The sequence below is a fragment of the Rhinatrema bivittatum genome, chromosome 1 (assembly GCF_901001135.1).
Source record: "Rhinatrema bivittatum chromosome 1, aRhiBiv1.1, whole genome shotgun sequence".
Classification (NCBI taxonomy): Eukaryota; Metazoa; Chordata; class Amphibia; order Gymnophiona; family Rhinatrematidae; genus Rhinatrema; species Rhinatrema bivittatum.
In genome coordinates, this window is record NC_042615.1 from 756,135 (window position 1) to 782,650 (window position 26,516).

General features: G+C 45.3%; 1 protein-coding gene across 1 annotated transcript in view; it reads left to right on the forward strand.

Annotated features, from left to right (window-relative positions):
• The window catches only part of PRDM5 (PR/SET domain 5), a 370,296-nt gene that overhangs the window by 51,143 nt on the left and 292,637 nt on the right, over positions 1-26,516 (forward strand). The window contains exon 4 of the mRNA XM_029601140.1: positions 25,118-25,289. Coding sequence (XP_029457000.1) covers positions 25,118-25,289 — 172 coding nt within the window. The remainder of the gene's footprint in view (positions 1-25,117; positions 25,290-26,516) is intronic.

A 26,516-nucleotide genomic window follows, 5' to 3' on the forward strand; every position in this document is an offset into this window, starting at 1 on the left:
GCTCAGCAGACCATGGGGTATCTCCTGGGCCGGCCTGGGCAGAAAATCCTCTGGCTGATCTTTCTTTCATTACTGTGTTTTCTTGCAGAAAAATACCACAGTCTCATGCTACATATACCGATGTACAAAGATGTCAAAGCAGAAAAGGCAAGCATATAAAATTCCTTTTAAACTGGAGGTAGTAAAATATGCTAAGGAACATGGAAACAGAGCAGTGGAGAAACATTTTGGGCCACCTCCAACTGAAAAAATGATAAGGGAGTGGAGGAAACAGGAGGATCAGCTGCAAAAAGCAGATAAAAGTAAGCACACTTTTCGTGGGCATGCTGCAAAGTGGCCACAGTTAGACGTGGACATGAAAGAATGGATCACACGTCACAGGAATAATGGCTTCTCAGTCTCTAGAAAAATGATAATATATGAAGCCAAACGCATTGCTGTAGAGAAAAGGCATTCAGGATTTTACTGGCTCACCATCGTGGTGCTTCAGATTTATGAGGCGAAGTGGCCTTGCTATGCGCACCAAAACTAGAATTGCGCAAAAAATGCCAGAAGAATACGAATCAAAGAGTGTGTCTTTTCACAAATTTGTAATTGATGCTAGGAAGAAAAATGATTTTGAAATTGGCCAGATTGGGAATATGGATGAAGTCCCGCTAACCTTTGATGTGCCATCTAACAGAACTGTTGATCTGAAAGGTGCCAAAACCATAACCGTGAAAACCTCAGGACATAAGAAAACCCATTACACGGTTGTGTTGTCCTGCTGTGCAGATGGCACCAAACTGCCACCAATGTTAATTTTCGAAAGCAAAAACATGCCAAAAGAAGCGATCCCACGAGGAGGAGTTGTGCATGTTCATGAGAAAGGATGGATGGATGAAAATGGAATGAGAGTATGGGTTGAAAAAGTGTGGTCCAAACGTCCTGGAGGGTTTCTGAAAAAACCTGCCCTATTAGTGCTTGACCAGTTTAGAGCACATATTAGCGAAACCACAAAAAAGCGCTTTAAAGAAGTGAAGACTCATCTAGCTCTAATTCCTGGGGTTCGTACCAGCCAGTTGCAACCTCTCGACGTTTCCATCAACAAACCGTTTAAAGTCTTTATGCGAGAAGAGTGGAACAAATGGATGGCTGCTGGTAATCATGATCTGACACCTACTGGACGAATGAAGAGGCCCACTGTCACTCAAGTTTGTGAATGGGTGAAAACATCATGGGGGTCAGTGAAGGATGAAACTGTTGTACGGTCATTCAAAAAATGTGGCATTAGCAATGCCTTAGATGGAACTGAAGATGATATCATATATGAAGATAGTGAAGACAGTGATACCAGTGATTGTGAGCAACTGAGCTTCCTAAGTTCTGACACTAGTGATGATGAGTTCCTGGGGTTCCCAGACAACTAGAAGAGTCATGAATGTTAAAATCTCTCCTCATTTGTTAATGACAGTCATGATGGTTCTTAATACTGCTGTTCACTTTACATTGTTGAAATATTATTCTGTTATATTTTATTAAATATTTTAGCACACCATTTGGTTCAGAATATTTTTTTTTTATTTTTCTCCTCTAAATCCTAGGTGCGTCTTATGGTCAGGTGTGTCTTATAGTGCGAAAAATATGGTATATATATTATTTATTTGCCTGCCAGTCTCCCAATCCTACTACTGTTCTTAGCAGCTTTGCAGGCCACCTCTTCTCCTTGGCCCGAGTGGGATGGAGTCCATTGGCGGCATCGCAGACCTCTTTCTCCTCTCGCCCAGCATGTCCGCTGCAGCCTTGTGACAGGACCACGCTGATTGGGAGGGCTTGAGCCAAAAGTGAGTGGGCCGGCCCATCCGTCGTTATGCCACTGAAGAGAGGACCTTGCAAAACTGGGAGACTGGGCAAGCAAATGGAAAATGAAACTTAATGCAGACAAGTGCAAAGTGATGCACTTAGGCAATAATAGCTGCAAAATGCAAGGTTCTACATTAGGTGTTGCCACACAGGAAAAGGATTTAGGTGTCATTGTGGATAATACGTTGAAATCCTCTGCTCAGTGTGCAGCAGCAGCCAAGAAAGCAAATAGAATGTTAGGGATTATTAGGAAAGGAACGAAGAATAAAACGGAGAATATCCTAATGCCTCTGTATCACTCCATGGTGCAACCTCATCTTGAGTATTGTGTGCAAGAAAAGGTACAAAAAGGGTGACCAAGATGATAAAAGGGATGGAGTGATTTCCCTATGAGGAAAGGCTAAAGAGGTTAGGACTCTACAGCTGGAGAAAAGACAACTGAGGAGAAATATGATAGGGGTCTTTAAAATCATGAGTGGAATGGAACAAGTAAACATTAATCGGTTGTTTACTCTTTTTCGAAAAATATAAAGACCAGGGCACACACAATGAAGTTACTGGGTAATACATTGAAAACTAGTTAGAGAAAATAATTTTACTCAATATATAATTAAGCTCTGGAATTTGTTGCCAGAGGATGTGGTGAAAGCTATTAGTGTAGCTGGGTTTAAAATATGTTTGGAGAGGTTCGTGGAGGAAAAGTCCATTAACCATTATTACAATGGAGTTGGAGAAATCCCCTGCTTATCCATGGGATAAGCAGCTTGGAATCTCTCTACCCCTTGGGATCCTGCCGGGTACCTGTGACCTGTCTTGGCCACTGTTGGAAACAGGATATACTGGGTTTGATGGCCCTTGGGTCTGACCCAGTATGCCAAGACTTATTTTATAAATTTGCCACATTTGCCATTTAGATGGGTAACATTAGAGTTATCCGTCTAAATGACGTCTGAATATTGACCCCCATAGTGTAAAAACAAAAAGCTTGACTACAGCTACCATAGTTAAAACCCCTAAGATGTATAAAGCAGTTCATCATTGTGCTCTTACTTCTGTAATAGACAACTCATGTTCTTACTCTGTGGTTTTCTCAGCTGCAGGTGCACTTTTATCCTCTTACCTGCTGTCAGTTCAAAACAGTGGGTGGTAGCCTAGTATAGAGGTAAGAGATCTTCACTATTAACATAAAGAAAATCTTCTGTCATTGGGACTGTGGCCGCAGGTTACTGTAAGGTGAAGCCCCCCTGCCACTCATTAACCAGGAACGCCTGCACCACCTCCCCAAATTCTGAATAAAGATGGTTTGAAGACCAGCTAAGCCATTCTCAGTTAGTACAGGCACAAGCAGAGGACACATTGTGAAAAGCTGCTTAATGAATTTACATAATTATAGCAACTAGGGCTTAGTGTAGGCTGATTAAGAACAAAGAGCAGATTAATTTGTTAGAGAAAACAAGTCATGAAAGAAGGGTGGTATTAATGTCCTGGAGATTTGGAAGACAGAATTGGTTTTTTTAGCTGATAGGACTAATTTACCTCCAAGGTCAGAAGTACCTACCAGTTACTGAGTTTGTGCTAAATTGTTTAAACAATGTGAGAATATTGCATCTCTTTAATACTTATATACTGGCCCCTACCTCGAAAAGGGACCCCCCAAAGCTGTTGTATTTTATAATCTCAATATATCATACAAAGCAATACAGTACATCAGAAGAGCATAATATAGCAAATAGACAAAGAAAGTCCCTAATGCAGATCTAACCTACACCCTGCTGTCACTCGTGCAGATCTAACCTACACCCTGCTGTCACTAGTGCAGATCTAACCTACACCCTACTGTCACTAGTGCAGATCTAACCTACACCCTGCTGTCACTAGGGCAAAGAGATGGCTGCATCACATAACTAAAAATACAGAACCCCCCCAAATACTTCCTCCCCAGCATAGGAGAGAGAATGCAATCTCTCCCACCCCACCATCAGCTTACTAACACACTCCCAGTCTCCTGCCTACTTCCTCCCTTAATCGGTGCATTGCCATCGGTACCTGTTCCTTCCATGCCATCGGCACCTCCAAGGACACAGATATCTATTCCATTGTGCTTGGATGAGGAACAGATTTTACCGATGCCGGTTCCAGGACCATCGGGTCTGTTGCCGCACCGATTCCATCGATGCCATCACCGTCCTCTGTGCCCACATCGGTGCCGCCATCCTTCCCATTGGTGCCACCTCCAGATCCAGCTGGATTTGGACCCTTACCTCCATCTGAAGACCCGCATGGTTCTGGAGATGCACCATATGATCTCTAGGGTGATGATTCTTCTGACACTCCGGCCTCGGATGAACTCCTGACAAAGCCTTCACCCCCAAAAGAACGCCGCCGCTCCCCTCCTGAAGACCTCAGATTTGCCAACTTCATTAAAGAGATGTCTGAAACCATCCCTTTTAAACTACAAACTGAGAAGGATGTCAGGCATAAGATGCTTGAGGTATTATAATTTGTTGATGCCCCTAAGGAAGTGATGGCAGTTTCAGTACAGGAAGTGCTCCTTGATTTGTTACAACGCACCTGGGAACACCCTGGCACAGTTCCACCAGTGAAAAGAAAAACTGATGCCACCTATCTGGTCCAGTCAGCTACGGGGTTTCAAAAAAGCCAACTGCCCCATCAATCTGTGGTCGTTGAGTCTGCCCAGAAGAAAGCCAAGAGATCCCGGCCTCATTCTTCTGCCCCTCCAGGTAAAGAACAGAAACCCTTGGATGCCTTCGGACGAAGAGTCTTCCTCGGTTCTATGCTGATGGCACGTATAGCAGCTTATCAGCTATACATGACTCAGTACTCAAGGAATCTTGGAAGAAGGTCCAAGAATTCTCTGAAACCCTACCAGATGAATATCAAGAAGAACTTACCACAATCCTTCAGAAAAGGACTCGATGCTGGAAAGGATGAAGTGAGGGCAACATATGACATCTTTGAAACTGCTTCAAGAGTATCGGCAGCAGGCATAAGCACCAGACGCTGGGCATGGCTCAAGTCTTCTGATCTACGCCAGGTAGTCCAAGAAAGGTTGGCAGACCTTCCATGTACAGGGGACAATTTATTTGGTAACAAAATTCAGGAAACAGTAGTGCAACTAAAAGATCATCATGACACCTTGCGTCAGCTGTCTGCTCTCCCCTCGGACTTCCCATCTACTACTAAGAGGTCTTTTCAACGGGATCCTAGGAGACTATCCTATAAGCCACGTAGGTATTACCCACCTCCATCCCATACTCGACAACCTAGACCTTCCCAAAGAGGCTAGCCTCGACAACTCAGGGCTCCAAAACCCCAACCAGCCCCGCAGACTAGTCCAGCATTGGGGTTTGACTCTTTACTAGAGGGCAGAAATCAACCCCCGCCTAACATACCATTCCAGTAGGAGGCTGCTTGTGCCACTTTGCCAACATATGGCATATGCAGCCGCTCGTGTTCTTACTGGTTCTTTCTGCATAAATCATATCATACCTATTCTATATTCCCTTCATTGGCTTCCAGTAAAATTTAGAGTACTCTATAATATTCTATCCATTATCCATTCTCTTATACACAATCCTGCTTCTACGTGGCTTTATACAACTCTAAGAATATATAAACCTACAAGACACTTAAGATCCTCATCAAAAAATTTGTTAATCTACCATCAGTAAAAAGTGCTAGACTTGAGTTTACTCGTAAAAGAGCATTTTCAGTGGCAGCAACTTTCCTTTGGAATTCCTTACCTGACTCACTCCATCTCATAACACACCGAAGAATTTAAGAAAGCATTAAAAAACCATCTATATCAGCAAGCTTTTCAACATCTAACAAGACAATAGCTCGCTATCCTCATGATTCATATTGTTCCCTTATACTGCCAATATTTTTCTTTGCCCTTTTCCTCCCTCCCCTCCCTTGATTTACCTAACATTTTGATTGCGGTTTATTAAGGCACTTATGTTAATGTCTTTTGAGTTGTTAATTGTTAGTATTTTGTTGATGGTTACTTTTAGATTTTATTAACTTTACGTTTATTGTTTTTAAATTTTGTTTTATTGTGAACCGTTTTGATCAAATATTTTTGTAAAAGCGGTATACAAAAAACGATTTTTAAATAAAAATAAATAAATAAATGAAAATATGGCACACAATTACAACTGACCAATGGGTCCTTTCTGTGGTCACCCACGGTTATCATCTGAACTTCTCATGCTACCACCGAACCTTTCACCATGTCCAGCGTGGAGTCTAACCAAACACACTTCACTTCTCACGACAGAGCTCTCGACCCTCCTGCAGTCCAATGCCATCGACTGCAGTGGGGTCAAGGGTTCTACTCTCTGTATTTTCTAATTCCAAAGAAATCAGGCGGCATTCATCCTATTTTGGACCTATGCGCCCTAAACAAACATCTCCACAAAGAAAAGTTCAGAATGGTAACCTTGGGCACCATGCTCCCTCTACTGCAACAGGGAGATTGGCTCTGCTCTGTAGATCTTCAAGAGGCTTATGCCCACATTGCCATATACCCTCCGCATCGAAAATACCTCAGGTTTGTAGTAGGCCACAATCATTTCCAATACAGAGTGCTGCCATTCGGCCTAGCATCAGTACCCCATGCATTTACAAAATGCCTGGCAGTAGTCGCAGCTCACTTGCGACAAAACAACATCCACGTCTATCCTTATTTAGACGATTGGCTCCTCAGAGGTCCATCCCAAGAGGAAGTGTTCCACTCCCTCCATTTCACCATCAGCCTACTTCAATCCTTGGGGTTTCTAATAAACCATCCTAAGTCACATCTGACTCCATCATGCACCCTCTCGTTTATCAAAGTAGATCTAAACACTGCCCAAGCTAAAGTGTTTACTCAACGCACAATTAAACTCTGGAATTTGTTGCCAGAGGATGTGGTTAGTGCAGTTAGTATAGCGGTGTTTAAAAAAGGATTGGATAAGTTCTTGGAGGAGAAGTCCATTACCTGCTATTAAGTTCACTTAGAGAATAGCCACTGCCATTAGCAATGGTAACATGGAATAGACTTAGTTTTTGGGTACTTGCCAGGTTTTTATGGCCTGGATTGGCCACTGTTGGAAACAGGATGCTGGGCTTGATGGACCCTTGGTCTGACCCAGTATGGCATTTTCTTATGTTCTTAAGGACTGGGCACGCGCATTATCAACCCTGGCCAAAGCAGTGCAGACTCTCCAAACCACTACAGCTCGTCATCTACTAACCTTGCTAGATCACATGGTGTCCACGGTTCATGTAACCCCAATGGCTCGACTAGCCATGAGAATAACACAATAGACTTTAAAGTCCCAGTGGTCCTAGTCAAATCAACACATGTCCCACATTGTCCACATCACCAACCAGCTTAGTCTCTCACTAGCTTGGTGGATATAGGAGCCCAATCTTCAGATAGGACTACCCTTCCGACCTCCACAACCTCAAATTACTCTGACAACAGATGCATCCAATCTGGGTTGGGGGGCTCATGTCAACAACCTCCAAACCCAGGGAACCTGGACCACAGCGGAAGCAAAGCGCCAGATAAATTTTCTGGAGCTCCGGGCAATTCAATATGCCCTCTTCGCTTTTCGGGATTGCCTTTCCAACAAGGTAATCCTAATTCAAACAGACAACCAGGTAGCAATGTGGTACCTCAACAAGCAAGGGGGCACAGGCTCTTACCTGCTATGCCAGGAGGTGGCGCAGATCTGGGCTTGGGCTCTCTCCCATTCCATGCTACTGAGAGCGACCTACCTGGCAGGCGTGGACAATGTGATGGCGGATAATCTCAGTTGGACCTTTCATCCCCACGAATAGTCCCTGGATCCCACTGTAGCAAACCGAATATTTCATCAGTGGGGCCGCCCACACATAGACCTCTTTGTGTCAATTCACAACCGCAAAGGGGACAATTTTCTACTCTCTACACCGCAGCCACAACACACCGTCACGAGATGCCTTTGCCCACTCGTAGGCAACGGGTCTCCTATATACCTATCCTCCACTTCCACTCATCAGCAAGACTCTCGTGAAGTTACGGCAGGATGGGGGCACAATGATCCTCATAGCCCCTCACTGGCCGCGTCAGGTTTGGTTTCCCATCCTACGTGACCTCTCAGTCCAGCAACCAATTCGCCTGGGCACAAATCCAACTCTAATAACGCAAAACAACGGGCTTTTGCGTCACCCAAACCTTCACTCCCTGACTCTGACAGCTTGGATGTTGAAAGGTTAATACCACAATCCCTTAATCTCTCTGACAGTGTGTCCCAGGTCCTTGTAGCTTCACAAAAGCCTTCTACTAGGAGATCTTATCGTTCCAAATGGAAAAGATTCTCCTTGTGGTACACCACAAAAGAAAGATCCCTTTTCCTGCCCCACAACAAGGTTCCTGGACTATCTGTGGCACCATTCAGAGTCTGGTCTGCAGACTTCCTCCATTGAGTCCATGTTAGCGCCATAGCCGCTTACCACAAGTTGTAGGAGATGCCCCGATCTCGGCTCAACCTCTGGTAGGGTGCTATATGAGAGGCTTGCTCCAGCTAAAGCCTCCACTGCGTCCTCCGGTCCTGGCATGGGACCTCAATATTGTGCTAGCACGGCTCATGCGACCTCCATTCGAGCCCCTATACTCCGAGCTTCGACATCTCACTTGGAAAGTGATCTTTCTAGTTGCTATAACATCAGCTCGCAGAGTCGGTGAGCTACAGGCACTGGTAACATACCCACCATATAACAAATTTCTTCACGATCGTGTGGTACTCCGCACTCACCCTAAATTCTTGCCCAAGGTAGTCTCTGATTTCCACTTAAATCAGTCCATAATACTTCCTACCTTTTTTTCCAAGGCCTCACTCACAACCAGGTGAGCGGGCTCTGCATTCCTTGGACTGTAAACATGTGCTTGCCTTTTATTTGGACCGCACTGCAGCCCATAGGAAGTCAACCCAACTGTTTGGCTCCTTTGATAAAATCAGATTGGGAGTTCCGGTGGGCAAGCAGACCCTGTCCACCTAGCTGGCGGACTGCATTTCCTTCTGCTACTGACAAGCAGGCCTTCTGCTAGAGGAACGCGTAAAAGTGCATTCAATAAGAGCCATGGCAACATCACTAGCGCATCTCCGTTCTGTACCTCTGGCTGACATCTGCAAAGCTGCCACATGGAGTTACCTCCACACGTTTGCAGCTCATTATTGTCTCGACAAGGCTGGCAGGCAGGATTCTGTCTTCAGCCAGTCTGTCCTGCGTAATCTGTTTCCAGTTTAATAACCCAGCTTCCTTCCTACAACCCACTGAGATCTCAGGCTGCCCTCCTGCCCCAAACCACCCCATTTGTTGCGCCTGTTGCATGTCGTTCGGTATTTTTGGTCCATTCTATTCGGGCATCCTATAGCTCACCCACATGTGAGGACTACCATCCTGCTGTCCTGTGAGAACACCTGTTACAGGTAAGCAACTCTGCTTAGCGGCATGCTGGGCATGCTCAGTGTGCCAGTCAAAGCTTCTAGAAACTTTGACAAAAGTTTTCCATGCTGGGCTCTATATGGTGTCACCTGTCTGAGAGGAGTAACTTCCTGCTGTCCTAGGAGAGCATCTGTTAAAGGTAAGCCACTGCGCTTTTTTCAATTAAATTTGTATTGGGGAGATAACAAGAGCAACAAGCTGTACATACAACCAGAACCAGCCAAAATGCAGAACCTTATAATACAGAACATTCCACTTATTCTGCCCCCGCACCTTGATTTTAATTCCCTGTAAATCTTCCTCCCACCCTAAGCTTTTCAGTTCTCAGACGGCTTCTATATGTTTTTTGAAAAATCTGCAGTCTCTTTTCTTAGCCATCAGGTGATGTGAACATTTTTAGTATTGCAAAGAAGAAAAGCTGGGTTTGGGGTGTGAAGCAGTGATTTGCTGTGATGCAGGCTGGAGTTGTCCCGCTGCCTAGGAGAATCGGGCAAGGTGTGAAACCTTACATGGAGTCTGGCCCCGGTGATTCCGATGGGGGGGGGGGGGTTACGAGCTACTTCCATTCAGCAGGACTGGAGCCTGTGCTTCAAAGCCCCTCCTCCGGATTCAGCACCGTCCCCATGGGGGGGGGGGGGGGGGGGGGGATGAATGGATCAGCGCATGACAGCCTCGCATCACCAGAGAAGGGCCTCCTGCCTCTTGCCATGGTGGGATTTAAACATCAAGCTGGACGGGAAATGTCTGGGGCCCCCGCCCTGGGGGAACGCTCTTTCCCAATTTGCGCATTGCTGCTGCTGGCTGTCACTGCCCCCCTTCAAAGTCCCTTTCTTGTTCCCACTTTAGCCAGGGAAGAGTTGGGAGAGCGGGCTTGATTAGATCGTTGTGGTCCTTTCCTCTGCTTAATAAAATCTTTTTTTTAGCTTGAAGAGGCATTTTAAGGTACTGTTGCCTGGGGGTGTGTAGCACTAGAGCGGCTGAGAAGACCGAGAGACTTGACTTGGCCTTGACGTGCCCTTGGATGACTTTCCCACAGGTCCTCTCTGCGAGCAGGTCTGAAGTCCTGGAGAAAAGCGCTCCGATTCAGCGGCTGGCTCCAACTTTTCTGCCTGCACGTCTCCCCCACAGGCGCAGGGCCTTTTGCAGACACTGATTTGCCTGCATATTTGCTGTGACAAATTTACGTCCCTAACTTTAATACGCCCGCAGCTGATTCTACCGTAGCTCTGATAATATATCCCCTTACTTTTTAATCAATGTTAAAAGCACAATAGTGGTGATTTATTTTTAATTCTGATCTTGGAAAATGAAAGTTTTGCCGGAAACAAGAGCTGTGGGTGGTTGAAGGATGACATCTGCGTCGTGCGGGCAGGAGGAAAGATGAAATGGTTGCTCTGTGACATATAGACTACGGAGAGAATGTTTAATTACATTTCCTTCATACCCTGCCGCTGATATAAGCTGAAAAATATGAACATGGCCCTGGAAGACCGTAACTGGCCCACTGATTATTAACTTAAAACCGTTTTAGAAGCTGCATTAAATTGCCTCTTCTTATGAACATATCCCACTGCTAGAAAGATTAATTTCAACTGTCAACGGGAGATGCAATCTTATTACATTGCAGGGCTTAAAGTGGCATCTTGTCCTTGTGTCTGGGATGGAGCGTGCGGAGGGCTCAGTTAATCAGGCGGCAATGGAGATTTATGCCGGCCCTTGGAAGGCTTCCTTAGGTAAACCTTAGGCTTTCCTGTTGCTGGCCTACCTTGCACGCGAGGGTCTTTGGCCTTCACACACAGCTGTCAGTCCGGCCTGCAGCCACCTTTTCATGTTTCTTGAAATAAACTACATCAAGCAAAAAGAACTGAGCCTCCTCTCTCTCTGCCTGCAGACGTTGGATGCTGCCACTGCCGCCTTTCCGGTGGCTTCTGGAAGAGATGCTTTTTCATTTACTATTTGATGTCTGATATTCCACTTTTTACCATGATTGGCCTCAAAGCGGATTACAATAACTTTAAAGTAGGTTACAATAGTATTGGTGGAGGGTCTCTATATTTAAAGACAGATTGATAGTTTGGTTCTTTTGTTGTTGCTGTAGAAAAAGGAATAATTCTATGGTCACCTGGTTGCTGGGCTGAAAAGCTGTGCTTTAACCATCTTCCTGAGGTTCGGGATAATGTTCCAGCTAAAGGCCCGAAGTCTAGCAGCTGCTGGGGCGGGGTGCAGAGTCGAGCCAGTTGGGAAGGTTGGCGTTTTCTCTCGGGGGCTTAAGGAAGAAGGAGTTGTGAGAGAGCTTTTGGGGCCTATTTGATCATGCACTTGAAGACAAGCAAAGTGTGTGGAATTTAATGCTGCTCTCTATTGGTAGCCAGTGTTGCCGAGATAGAATAGGTTCTTTGTGGTCGGATGCTTTTGCTCTTACTAGGATTCTTGCTGCTTTGTCACGTAGGAGCTGGAGGCTTTTTTTGAATCGTATAGGGAGATTCCATTGAATAAAGAATTGCAGTAGTCTATTCCGCTGGTGATTAGTGCATGGATCACTGTAGCCAGAGTGTGTTTATCTAGCTAGTTCTGTAGTTGGCAAATTGGATGCAGGTGCATGAATGAGGTTTTTACTACTTTGGAGATGTGCGTTTCTATGCAGAGGTTTTGGTCAAGCAGAACCCATAAGCTTCATTCTGATTCTTTGGGATGTGACTGTATGTCTAACAAATAAGGCGGTGTCCTTAAGGCTCGCCTTGGCGGCTAATCCAGAGAAGTTCCAATTTAGAGGGGTTCAATTTGAACTTCTGGTTGCTGAGCCATTCTGCCACAGACATATGACAATTAGTGAGATTTGAAATAAAGGTGATTGGTCGGCTCTGATTTTGACGCAGACTTGAAAGTCATTTGCAGAAAGATGGCACTCCATGTTGAAGGCCTGAATGGGTCACGTATCAGACACATGTAAATGTTGAAAAGAATAAGGGAGAGGACCGAGCCTTGGGGGACTCCACACGTGAGAGCTCAAGGTTTTAGGGTTTATTAGTCCAAACGACAGACTAGAGAGAAATAATTCAAACCAGTTTAGGGTGGTACCTTCAATACCAATGTCACGTAAGCGCTGGATCAGAGGTTGGTGGTCAGCTGTATCGTATCGAAGGCAGCAAGACGAGGAGGGAATCTCCACCTTGATTAGTGTGCAAGTGGATGCTATTAGTCATGACTACTAGAACAGATGCGCTTCCATGGCCTTTCCTAAAACTGGATTGTCCGTGATGTAAAAATGTTTTCCTTAGGGTGGTTGAGGAGATAACTTACCTTTTCTAGTAGCTTAGGTAGGAAGTGGAGGCTAGAGACTGGGCGATAGTTGTCTGACACTTTTTGATCTGACCTTGGATTCTTCCGAATCGGTTTGATGATTGCACTTTTCAGCAAGTGAGGGAAGGTGCCTTGAGATAAGATGGCATTTACAGTCGTTGTCAGTCGGGGCCTGTAGGGGAGGCCCTATGCATTTGGAGGGGTTGGGGGAGGGGGATCATCACCAGGCATGAAGTGTTTTGGTTTTTTTTTTGTTTGTTTTTTTTTTTTTCTTTGAGGTTTCCATGCTGCCTCCAGTGGCAGCCCTGGGTTGAGCCAAGGGTCAGCCCTGATCCTCACTCAACTGTTACTTTTTGCCATGGCTATTTTTTAAGTGTTTACATGGCCTTTTAAATGTAACACAGGAGCCTTGGGAACTGTGTTAGGGTCCCAGGGCTCCTGCATTATATTTACCAATTCCCTAGGAGGTGATTTTATCACGGCTGACCACTTTCTTGGTCAGCTGTGATAAAATATCAACATCAAATTGCCTATTAATAGCCATCTTTGCATGCATTTGCATTATTCAATTTGCATGCAAATTGCATGCAAAGCAGGTCATTGTAATAGTGGAGGGACCCTGGGCAGGACCATGCAAATTATCGCGTGATATCACCGTGATTGTGTTCTGTCGCATGACAACCAGTGTACTTGCCAGGTTCTTATGGCCTGGATTGGCCACTGTTGGAAACAGGATACTGGGTTTGATGGACCCTCGGTCTCATCCAGTATGGCATTTTCATATGTTCTTATGTTCTTATATCGCGCGTTAGAGCAGTTCTGTGGCTTAATGCATTGCCCAGTTAGACTGGGTGATGTATTACGTCCTCTGGGGATAGGGAAATAGTGAAAGCAGAATAGTATCAACTAAATAAAATGTGTGCAGACATTAGCACTCCTTCATGCCAATCCCATGTTAATCAAGCCATTCGCCATTACCTCTGAGGTAGGGAAGTGTGGAAGCTTTCCTCAGAACTTAGTGCTTGAAATTTAATTCCTGATCAGAAATGGAGGAAAGTGTTGTTTTTGTTTTTTTTCTGGGACTAGTATGAATCTATGGGCATTTGTGCCTCAGGGATCCTATACTCCTGATTTTATAACATGCGCACGCCGAGCCCTCGGGGAAACCAGCTGGCTTTCCTGTGCCCCCCCCCGCCCTAAACCCTTCTCCCATACCTTTGTTTTAGAAGTTACGCCTGCGCGCCAGCCAAGTGCTGTGCCGGCGCGCGACCCCCGGCTGCTGTGCCCCCGGACCGTTTGCCCTGCCCTCATCCAGCCCCCTGCCCGCCCATTCAGAAAAGGCCCGGGACATACGCGTGCCGCTGGGCCTTTTGAAAATAGGCCCGGTACCCGTAACCCCCCTACGCGCGTAAATCTTTTTAAATCTGCCCCTCAGTATTTGTGCATAAAATACAGTTTGTGTATAACCAAGAGCTATGTGTACAGTGTGTGCTATACGCAGAAATCAAGGATTTTGCGCAGATTACATGCTTATTTAAAAAAAACAAACAAACCTTCCTGATGCATTAATATTCCATTAGTTTACTGCACCCTGGCCACATGAGTAAAGAAAATATGTGCTAAACTTTAGCTTTTTACTTTCGTTTTGTTACATCGGCCTTCATAGCGAGGGCAGAGGGATTACACGGAACATGGATAAAGGCCGATGCCAGTGTGGAGGAAGAGCTTGCCCGTACTCTAATCTTGGTTTCCTCCTGCTCCTTTGGATTTTCTCTTCCTTGTATCGGGCCTCTGTTGGGCTACGGTGCTAGAAGCCTTTATTGGCAGCTACTCAAGGGTTCTCCCATTGCAGCAATGGCTCTTGGCCATGGGCCACACATTGCAGCTCCCTTCAGAATCTGGCTCATGGGGGGGGGGCTGCTGACGTCACCAAGAGAGATGGCTGCCTAGCCCGATAGCTCCCACTCCAACCTAGCAGAATAGAATGTAAACTCGTGCCAACCGTGTTATTTTTGGGCTCTCCAACTTTGTGCATTGTGGAATAACAACCCCCGATGGCATCAAAGAGGAAAACCGCAGATTTAAGGCAGTTTTCTTATGCCAAAATATCAGAATGGATATGGCCGACCAGGCCGCAGCATATCTGGGTGAGGCTATGCCGGAGCAAGATCCACCCACTACACTCTCCGAGATCCCAACAAGAGACGAGCTCTGAAATTGGTTTATGCACATCCGTGCTGATGTCAAGCAATTAAAAACTGAGCTATTGGCATCCATTGCAGAGGTGAGAGACTATGTCGTCGCTTTGGGAACGTGTGACAACGAGATGGACGTGAGGTTAGAGGGGCAAGAAGACATAGTCTGACAACAGACAGTGCAACTCAAAGAATTGCATGAGGAGCATGCCCTCTTATCAGAGAAAATGGAGGACTTGGAGAATACAACATGCTGATGCAACAATCAGATATGTGATGTGCCGGAGACACCAGAACACTTAGACTGTGCAGCTGTGTCTACGGCCATATTTCACGCCTTGTTCTCTACCCAATGGAGTGCTCAGGAATGGGAGGTGAGCGCACCCCTGATTAAAATCGAGCAGGCGCATAGGTCACTAGGCCCAAAGGTCGCCAACAAAGCACGGGACATTGTGGTATGTTTACACTATTATGACCTGAAAGAAAAAATAATGAACGCAGCAAGAAGGTCTACTAATTGGCAATGGGAGGGCAACAACCTTACACTATTTAACAACCTAGCCCCAATCACACTACGTAAGAGATTCGATCTCAAAGCGGTAACTTTCTTTCAGAAAACATCAAGTACAGTAGGACTTTGCCATTTTGAATGTGGCTATTCCTGAAGCTGAGGTTACACTTTTACGATCCACTTTTCCATTTTGGTGGGCCAAAAAATGAATAAAGTATCTAGGTATCCAGATTGGGCCTAACGCCCAAGACCTTTTTGCGCTAAACTAGCAGCCCCTTTTGAGGAAAATTGAGGCAGAATTGCAATTATAAAAATGAACATCCTACCCAGATTTTTATATCTGTTTATTACACTCCCAGTGTTTATATCGCCTGCCATTCTTCAGTCATGGCAAAGGAGGAATTTTGGTTTTATCTGGAAAAGGCGCCCCCCCCATATCCTCTCACCCGCCCCCCCCATCCTCTCACCCGCTAGATCATATTCCATCAAACCTGCTGAGTTCAATCCCTGACATCATTGCCAAGCCAGTTGCAGACATCATTAACCGTTCCCTTGCTCAAGGCCAAGTTCCCGACCAACTCAAGTTGGCAATGCTCAAACCTCTCCTCAAAAAACCCAACCTTCCCACTTCGGATCCTGCTAACTACAGACCTATAGCAAACCTTCCTATGTTGGCTAAAATCATGGAGAAAGTGGTTAACAGACAACTCTCAGAATTCCTTGATGACAACAATATCCTCACCACTAACCAATTTGGATTCCGGAAGACAAAGAACACCGAATCTCTGTTAGCCACACTATCGGACAACATTATCTTCAATCTGGAGAAAGGCCAACCTTGCCTCCTCGCACTTCTGGATCTCTCCTCAGCGTTCGACACCGTGAACCACTCTAGCCTACTACAACGGCTAACAGACATCGGCATAACAGGAGCAGCTTTCAACTGGTTTAAATCCTTCCTTGAGAACAGAACATACAAAGTCAAGATAAACAACAAGGAGTCTCACCCCATTCAATCCAAAATGGGGGTACCACAAGGATCCTCACTCTCCCCCACCCTCTTCAACATTTATCTCCTCCCACTCTGTCATCTACTTACTAACCTCAATCTAATCCATTTTCTATACGCGGATGACATACAAATACTCATCCCCATAACGGATACTATACACAAAACCATAGATTACTGGAATAAATGCCTCTCAACCATCAACGATCTACTAGCCAGTCTCAACTTAGTTCTAAACACAAACAAAACGGAAATTCTTATAATAGCACCGGAACAATCTGCCCCAACCACCGCCTGCAAACCTCTAGACACCTCAGGATACACCACCTCACCTCAAATCAGAGATCTGGGTGTACTCCTAGACAACAGACTCAACCTCAACAAATTCGTAAATAACACCACAAAAGAATGCTTCTTTAAATTACAAGTTTTAAAGAAACTAAAGCCACTTCTCCGCTACAGGGATTTCCGCACAGTACTCCAGGCCATCATTCTCCCGAAATTGGACTACTGCAATTCACTCCTGCTGGGCCTTCCCGCCTGCACCACCAAACCCCTCCAGATGGTCTTGAATGCCACAGCAAGAATTCTCACCAACGCCAAAAAAAGGGACCATATCACCCCGATCCTCCAGCATCTCCACTGGCTCCCCATTAAATACAGGATACAGTTCAAAACCAGCATGATGATTCATAAGGCCCTACATAGCATCGCTCCACTCAACTTAACCTTCCAGCTCCAACTACACACTTCTAAAAAGCCAACCAGAAGGGCATATCAGAACAGAATGATCACCCAACCAGCAAAATCCTCCCTGAGGAAACGCGCACTATCCACAGCGGGCCCTTCGCTCTGGAACTCACTACCACCAGACCTCCGCCTTGAGCCATGCCATTCCACGTTCAAAGTGAAACTCAAGACTTGGCTCTTCCTACAAGCTTTCCCAGAGAGCTAAGAGCAGGAAGAATAACAACCCTCCCATCCCACAGCAATTTTGTAATGTTTATTTGCTTTATCTATGTGATCTTAGTAGATCTTAGTTTGTATTCTACTTTATAATAGATTTACTGTTCGATATGTTCCATGTAAACCGCCATCCCGGCGATAGTTATCTCTGTTATCTGTGAACCGGAGTGATATGTATATTATACAGGAACTTCCGGTATATAAAAACCAAAAATAAATAAATAAATAAATAAATATCCTGCATTTTAATGTATCAGCCTAAGGAACGGGAAGGACTGGGGGCTCCCTGCCTCTCCTGGTATTTCGCTGCAGACAACATTTTGTAAAACAACGGGTCCTCTTGGAGCAGAGCTTAGTTGGGCGGTGCACCCCTGTGTGCTTTACCTTGGCCACAAACCACATGACGGGTCTGGGAGAAATGGGAGGTAAAATGAGTGGGAAAGCGGGAGTATTTGTATATGTCCCATCTTTTTTATAATACGGTTTTCCAGTGGGATTTCAAAATAAAGCATTCCAGGGTATTACTAATTTTGAGCACATTCTCAGGGAAGGCACGTTCATGTCGGCCGCTATCGAGTGAGCCTGCAGATTTCTTAGCACATGTCCAGTGGGGACATTTCCTCTTATCCCAAGCTGTTTCCACCTCATTAGACATGGGAAGGACCTTATTTGGACATTTTGTGTACAGAAGTTGACAAGAAAAAGGGGCTGGTGTCAAATGTATTAACCCTTTCTGTACGCCCGAGCCTGGGAGACTGATTTGGGCACTACCCTGACCCCTGCAACATGGGACTAAGTTTTTCTCTCTATACACAGACATTCGCTGTTATAAAAGATTATTGAGATGGTGTCTCGCCGCATGAATCCTAGAATTGATGATAAATGCTGGAGGAACTGGAGTGGGAAAGGCACATTTCTGCATATCTGGCGGGATTGTCCCAGAGTTACTGCATTCTGGTCCCAAATATTAAAATGGGAGTTCAGGATTCTACTGAATGTACCCCACCCGCGTATGGATAAATACCCACAACGCTTCTGTCAGCAGGCATTCATAGCTGCAAGAAGTGACTCGGCACTTTAGTGGAAGCGTACGGACGTGCCCTCATTGCACCCCGTTTTACATTGGCTACACTTTTACCATGGGATGGCTTCTATTGATGCTTATAGACGCCATCAATTACCCCTCTTTCAGAAGATCTGGAAACCGCTTCTGCAGAAAGGGACCATCCCGCTATCAACCTAACCTCCCCCAACCTTAGTAGTGAATGAGGCAGGAGGCCTTGATCTCATCAGAGATTGGTTTGAAAGGTTTCTCCTGATGGGTACTCCCAATACACATTTGCGTGAGAAGGCGTCTTCCTGTATAGACAATGTCTCCTAGGCACTTTGTTTAACTATTTCTACCTTATCTTTTCATGTTATTCAAGACCGGACACCTTGTAGTAATATATGTTCTGGGGTGAGGGAGGGCAGGAGATAAAAACTTTGTTTTGTATAAAGAATGTCAACTTTATCTGTTGAGAAGTATGAGCGTTATATAATCATTGCTTGACCTTCAATAAAAATTACGAAATAAAAAAAAAAAAGAACGACCCTGTGTCTGGTTGTCTGACGGCTGAGAAGCCTGCCCTTGTAATGCCTACGTCAACCACGCTGGCAATTTTAATGCTGTAGGAGTCAATCTGGGAAACAAGAAAACATTAAACCCATATTTCACAATGACACAAATTATATTACTGCTGGACTTAAAGATCAGGCTTTAGATAATTTTGAAAGCAAAGAGAGGAATGTAGCTCCATCCTTTTTGCCTGCAGGTAAGTTTGCTTGCACAGTTTTAAAATTGAACCTTTTGCCCAAGATCATCTAGAGGGAAAGAAATGCACATTAACCAAATCATGCTGAGAGAGATTTCTGCATTAAGCAATCTGGGACTTGTGGCTGAAAGGGTTAAATGAAGAATGGTGTTTTGTGGGGGGGTTTTTTTGCATAAGTTTTTCCCTTGCATGATTTTTATTTCTGTGACATTATCTTCCCTCCAGAAATGGCAGGCAACAAGAATCTTTGGACAGAAAGTGATGTTTCAGAATTGTACAAGCAGGCTGGCTTGCCCTGAAAGTGAAATCCGACCTCTTGACTTGGCAGTTAAGTTTTAATGCTAAAACGGCAGGGTCTTGCATTTGCACAGCAGGAATAAATGGGGTGGCAGTACAAGGTGCTTATTTGTACCTCAGAGTGATCATGTCCGCTTTCAATAAGGGGGCGGCCATAATTAGAGGAATGCCCGGTGCATGGGGCTGGCATAAGCTGGTGATGTCTCTGTACAGGTTGTTGGCGGCCCTCACCCGGAGTAGTGCACTCTCTTCTGGAGACAGGATGGAGGCAGTCCCCGGAGAGAGGCTACCAAAGTGGTACGTAGTCAGCACTGAAGACCTAAATATGTATATTCTAGAGAGGTTGCATGAACTAGGTTTGTGTTTTGTGGGGTAACTGAATGTGTCCTTCTCAATGCAAAGGACGTTCTAGTACCAGGGGTCACAGTAGGAGGCTCCAAGGAGGTGGACTCCGGATTCACATAAGAAAATACGTAATCGTAGAAAGGTGGTGGCTGCAAGGAATCTCTTCTCATTAACAGACTGTAAGAAAACGAGGAGAATCCCAGAAGATAGGGCACTGTACCAGGATGTAAATTAGGCAGACTAGATGGGACTCGAGTCCTTATCTGTTGTCTTCTTCTGTTTCTGCAGGATGCTACATCACAGTTGACCATAGCAACTTTTCCCCAAGGCAGTATAGGTCTTTCTGATATTGATTTTTGACTTGTTTTTGTTTATATGTTTTTATGGATCTGTGTTGTTTTAGCTCCTTTTGTCTTTCAAGGATATATTTAATGTTTTAAGCTTATTTATGTATGTTGATGGTTAACCCGTCTAGAATTGTAGTTAAGTGGGATATACATCTTTAAGTAAATAATAAATACATGCAACTCACCTTGTGCAATCCTGTCTGGATAGATAGATATATATATGGTACACATATACACACACATGGGCTATAGCACAAACCAAAGCCTGGAGATGCCAGATGCACTTGGACTGTTTAAACCTCCCTTTGTTCAATTTTGGTTGGATAAACTCTTTGGGGGTGGGACATCCTCCCTTTATAGTGCTTTGCACACTGATGGTGCTTTTGTAGAAATAATACATATTAATACATCGATGCATGTTGCATAAGACCAGAAATGAATATAAGAATGTACTGAGAACTGCAGACTCAAAAATGCCTAGAGCCCAGCATAGGAATGTGAAGATGTAAATTCCTCTCTCTCATTCAGGCCTAATGCTGTCGTAGACAGAAACAAATGCTCTGGGCTGTTTATTTGGAAGGAAAAGGTCTTTACTTTTCCCTTTCAAACAAAGCTGAAAACTTCTGAAAACAAAACATTTTACCAAAAGCCTTTGCAATGCTTCAGTGCTTTTCTTTGAACATGCTTTAACTTGGTATGTAAATGTTCAGACACTGAAAATGGAACGGCCTTCCGGAGTGCAGCTGGTGGAGACAAACACAGTAACACAATTTAAGAAAGCCCCTGAGGATCATGAGTGGTGAAGGGGAAAGCCACAGATCAATCGATGTCCATAACATTGCACCAGCAAGTAAACTGTGCAGTCTGAATGCACCCTATATTCTGACTGGACCCGCGCCGACCCGAGGCCCGCGAGCCACAACAGCCTGAGGATTGAGGCCTACCTGCCTTCCTTCACCTGCTGAAGCCGCCGCCCGTGTCCGCCGACGTCACGAGCGATGAGGGACCTGAAGAAAAGGCCCTGCGGTGAGCTCTCCAGCCCCTTTCCGGCCGAGAACAGCACCACGAGCCCAGCTAAGGCCCCTGACCGGACCTGTGCCGAAGACCCAACTGGACCCGTGTCGACCCGAGGCCCGCAAGCCACGACAGCCTGAGGATCGAGGCCTACCTGCCTTTTTTCGCCTGCTGAAGCCGCCGCCCACGTCCGCCGACGTCACCAAGAGCGACGAGGGACCTGAAGAAAAGGCCCTGCGGTGAGCCGTAGGCGCCGCCCGCCGAAGGAGCGCGACTAAGGGGCCTGCCCCTTAGTGTGCCCCTTCGTGCTGCCCCTTCTTTTATCTGACCTGCACTCCTAAAATCCTTTGACACCCCCTCACACTCCCTCTCCATCAGTGGTAATCATCTTCAGTAGCCCAACCCATCCTACCCCCTATACACCTCCCCCCCAATTATGCAACTTCACAACATCCATACACTCAAACGCAGCAAACACAGACCACGCCCCACCCCCCACTTTCGCCACCGATCATTCCTTAAACCCATCCTACCTACCATGATCTCCCCCCCCCAATCACCCACATCTTTGGCATGGCCGCCCTATCACTCATCCTATTTAACGCACAATCACTAAGTAAAAAAACTCCCATTCTTAATGACCTCCTCATTGATGAAAACCCCGACATATGTGCCATTACCAAAACCTGGCTTAAGGATACTGACACTGTGCTACTTAACCAACTCCTCACTGACTCTTATGATATTTTCTCAATCCCAAGGCCCAAAAAGAAAGGAGGAGGTATCCTCCTATCTGCAAAAAAGGAGCTCAACATGATACACCAACCTATCACTCCTCCAAACAAACTTGAAATTGGCCTCTTTAAATCTCCTACACTACAAATCTGTCTAGTCTACATCCCCCCAGGAACCCTTGACAAGGACCCATCCTCCTTTATTGAATATATCGCAACAAACATATCCATTGACATCCCAGCTATAATTCTTGGTGACATGAACCTCCATGTAGACAGTACACCCCAAACCCCCTCATGCAGCATTATTCTCAATTCATTAAACGCACTAGGCCTCAAAAAGAACATCAACTCACCTACCCACAAAGCAGGTCACTCCCTAGACCTTATCTTCACCAACTCTCAGTTACAAACAGACCCTCCCACATGTATGCCAGTCCCCTGGTCCGACCATTACCTCATAAAAACATCTTGCTCTATAAAAAAACCCTCCGAATACTAATCACCTTACCTTAAGCAACACTATACACTACCGAAAAACATGCAACAAAGACTACCTCATCCTTGCCCTCTCGGACACGCTAAACAACCTCGACCTGTCAGATTCAGACACTGCGCTATCTTCATGGCACAATATTACAAAAACTGTGGCCAACAAGGTCTGCCCACTGCAATCTAGACATATAAACTCACAAAATAACAAGAAACCCTGGTACACACAAGAACTAAAAGACATGAAATGTAACCTCAAAAAAACTGAAAAGTCCTGGCGCAAAGATCCCTCCCCCACCCTCCTTGCCCGATTCAAATCCGCCCTACACTACAGGGATAAGTTAAATAAAACCAAAAGGGATTTCTACTCCTCCAGAATACACCAATTCCAATACAACCAGCGAGCCCTCTATGATTACGTTACCTCATTAACTAAATCTACAATGGCAGCTATTCCCGAGGATATTGCCAAAACCAAATGCAAGGAACTCGCACTTTTCTTCAAAGACAAAGTCAACAAACTGCTTACACGTTTCCCCCCCTCCCCTACCACCAAGCAAAAACCACAAGAAACCCCCTCAGCCCAGCCCAACACCCTCCCCCCCCAAAGGCTTGACTACCTTAGAATACACAACTGCTCTGGAAATTGAATCATTCCTTAAGAAATCCAGACCATCCTCTCACCCCTCTGACACAATCCCCACTAAAAACCTACTCTCCATACCCAACATAATAGCCCAGCCCATAGCCAGCATTATAAATGCCTCCATCTCCTCTGGCCTGGTACCCGACCCCCCTCAAACAAGCAATAGTCAAGCCAATACTAAAGAAACCCAAACTTGACCCAAACAACCCCTCCAACTATCGCCCCATCTCAAACCTCCCCTTCATTTCAAAAATTCTTGAAAAAACAATCAACAATCAACAAGCAACTCACAGAATATCTAGATGACTCACACCTACTCTCCCCATTTCAGTATGGATTCCGGAAATTCCATAGTACCGAAATCCTCCTCCTGTCCTTATCAGACTGACTCATTAAAGACCTAGATAAAGGACATACATATATCCTAGCCTTCTTAGACATATCATCTGCATTCGACACTATCAGCCAAGATATCCTCCTGCAACGACTTCACGAAATTGGTATCACAGGAGCTGCTCATAATTGGTTTAAATCATGCCATAGTAATCGAAACTACAAAGTCAAAATTGGAAACCATGAGTCCAAACCTATACCCCTTGTCCAAGGAGTCCCACAAGGCTCCTCATTATCCGCCACCCTTTTCAACATTTATCTCCTACCACTCTGTCATCTCCTATCCAACCTCAAACTCCCCCACTATATCTATGCAGATGATGTTTAGATTCTTATCCCAGTATCAGGCACCCTGACTAAAGCTATGAACATCTGGGAGTCAACCCTTCTAGCTATTAACCAACTCCTCTCCAACATTCACCTTGCCCTTAACACTGCAAAAACCGAGATAATGCTTATCTCCCCACAAAAGCAGCCCACTAACCTCCTTTTACATCACCCACAATCTCTACCAGTCCAGTTCTCCCAACAGGTACGAGATTTAGGGGTCATGCTAGACAGCCAAATCAACTTCAAGAAATTCATCAACACCACCCTGAAAGAATGCTTCTTTAAATTACACACCCTAAAGAAATTGAAACCTTTACTCCACCAACCAGATTTTCGCACAGTACTGCAAACTACTATATTTTCGAAAATTGATTATTGTAACTCACTTCTCCTAGGCCTACTCAAAAATGCCACACACCTTCTGCAGATTCTGCAAAACACAGTTGCCCGAATACTTACAAACACACGCAGAAACGAACACATTTCACCCGTGCTTAAGGAACTGCACTGGCTCCCCATAACATCTTGAATCCAGTACAAAACTCTTTCCATCATACACAAGGCACTCCACAACCCTGAAATGAACTGGTTCAATGACTCTCTAGTATTCCACCAACCCACTAAACCCTCTAGGAGCCAATATCTTGCTTCCATACGCACTCCCTCCCCAAGAAACAACAACCTGGCTTCTACCAGCGCACGTGCTCTCTCCTTAGCTGGCCCTGCCCTATGGAACAAAATGCCTGTAGACCTGCGCCAAGAGGACTGCCTAAAAACATTAAAAAAAAACCAACCTAAAAACATGGTTATTCACACAAGCATACACTTAATCCTACATCCCATCTCACAACATGCTTCCTCGACTTCCCCTTTATAAAGTCATTCCATTTCCCAAATAGCATTGTATTTTCATTGTAAATAACCAAATAGCATTGTATTCTCCTTGTAAGCAACCCTAATAACCCTGTATTTAAGTGAACATTACGTTCAACCTCCCTGTCCCATGCATCTATCATTCAGACCCTTAGGCATGTACCATGTTAACTTGTTTTATATGTATTTGTTCTCTTGTTATCTGTCAAGCACATTTCATGTGCAGTTTTAAGTTTACTGTAAACCATATCCCAGATGATTGTCGGTATATAAAACCCCCAAATAAATAAATAAAATAAATGTTCCTTTTCTGCCAGCGAGAGTGAATGTTTTCATAAAAAGAGATGATCAGATATGTTGCATCAGGCTCAGCTTCACCCGCACACCAGGAAAAGTCAGACAGATAACTGCTTTGAGGGAAGGCCGGTGGCTTGTTCCCTCCTGGATTGGTTGGATGGCGATGCAGTGCTTGTATTCTGAGCTTTCTGTCTTGGTTTTTGTGCTTGCTGTAGGAGGGAGAAAACATTTTCTACCTCGCCGTGAATGATATAGAGGCGAATACGGAGCTGCTAATTGGTTACCTGGACAGTGACATGGAGGAAGCGGAGGACGAGGAGGAAGTGGTGGTTGTGAGCAAGGAAGATGAAGAAAGTAGGAAGGAAGCCCCTCAGCCCGTTGAGAAAGGTAAAGTAATAAGCAGATCTGCCATCAGGGGCCACAGAGCTCGGCATCCTTTCTCCAACAGCGGTCAGTCCAGGTAACTCAGACTAGGTGGCCATGCCCACACCTCCAGCTTAATAATGAATGGATCTGTTCCCCAGAAACTGGTCCAAGCCTTCATTTAAACTCAGCTACCCTGCAGCAACAAATTCCACAGCTTAATTATGCATTGACTGAAAAAATGCTTCCTCTGTGGACAAGCAGAGCAGTCACACAAGTGCGGGACATCTTGCAATGGTGTGGAGACTGTAAAGCACTCACACAGTTCAGCAAGTCTCCTCCGTCTTTTCTTTTGCTACCACGACAGGAGGGTTTTGGTCTCTTCTCAAGCCACTTTTCTTTCCCCCCTCCACACTCTATTTACATTTCTTTTCTCTTCAAAAATATAAAAGGGACATTTTTCTTTTTTCTTTAAAACTGACTTTGATTTGGCATCGGTCATCTTCAAAATGGCAGAGACCAAGCCGGGGTTCAGGGAATGTTCCTGCTGCTCTGATCAGCGTGACGTATATCTCCTCTATCTGGGGCCTTCCCATGATGTGCCAAATTGCATGTCTTCAGGGGCCAGAAAGTCCAGCAGCTGTGCCTTTGAGAGAGTTTCTAAGCTCTCCTTGGGTGTCTGCCTCTTTTAAGATAAAGCATTCCTCGGCACAGAGGCTGTTGCCTAAATCTGAAAAGGCGCAGTCCTCTCCTGATTGGCACTAAGATTCGGGGAAAAGTCTCTGTGAAGCTGCAGTTCACCCTCCAAGGACAGTGACTGTAAATCCAGCGCATCCGTGCTGAAATGCATATACACTGTACCAGCTGGCATACCTAGATGCTGTCTGGGCTTCTGTGAAGCTGTTGCCACGTGGTCCAGGAGTTCACACTTCTTTTTTGTGAAAATTGTTTCTGTTGCTTCCAACGCATCCCGTAGGGTCCCTCACCCTCTTGTTCAGAGATTGGTAAGTTTTTTGTTTTTTTTTTCGGGTCATCATGGTCTATTACCGACTGTGCTTCCCCCTGGTACCCGCCATCCATCGACCATGTGTCACGTTCTTTTCTTAATGACATCATCTGGCCTCTGGTGCCCCCAGGCCCTCAGACTATGTCCATCACAGACCCCCATGACGCCTGTGTCCTTTGCCTGGGGGCCTCCCACGACGTCCATATGTGTGATCTTTGCACCCAGATGAACCTGAAGGGTCGCAG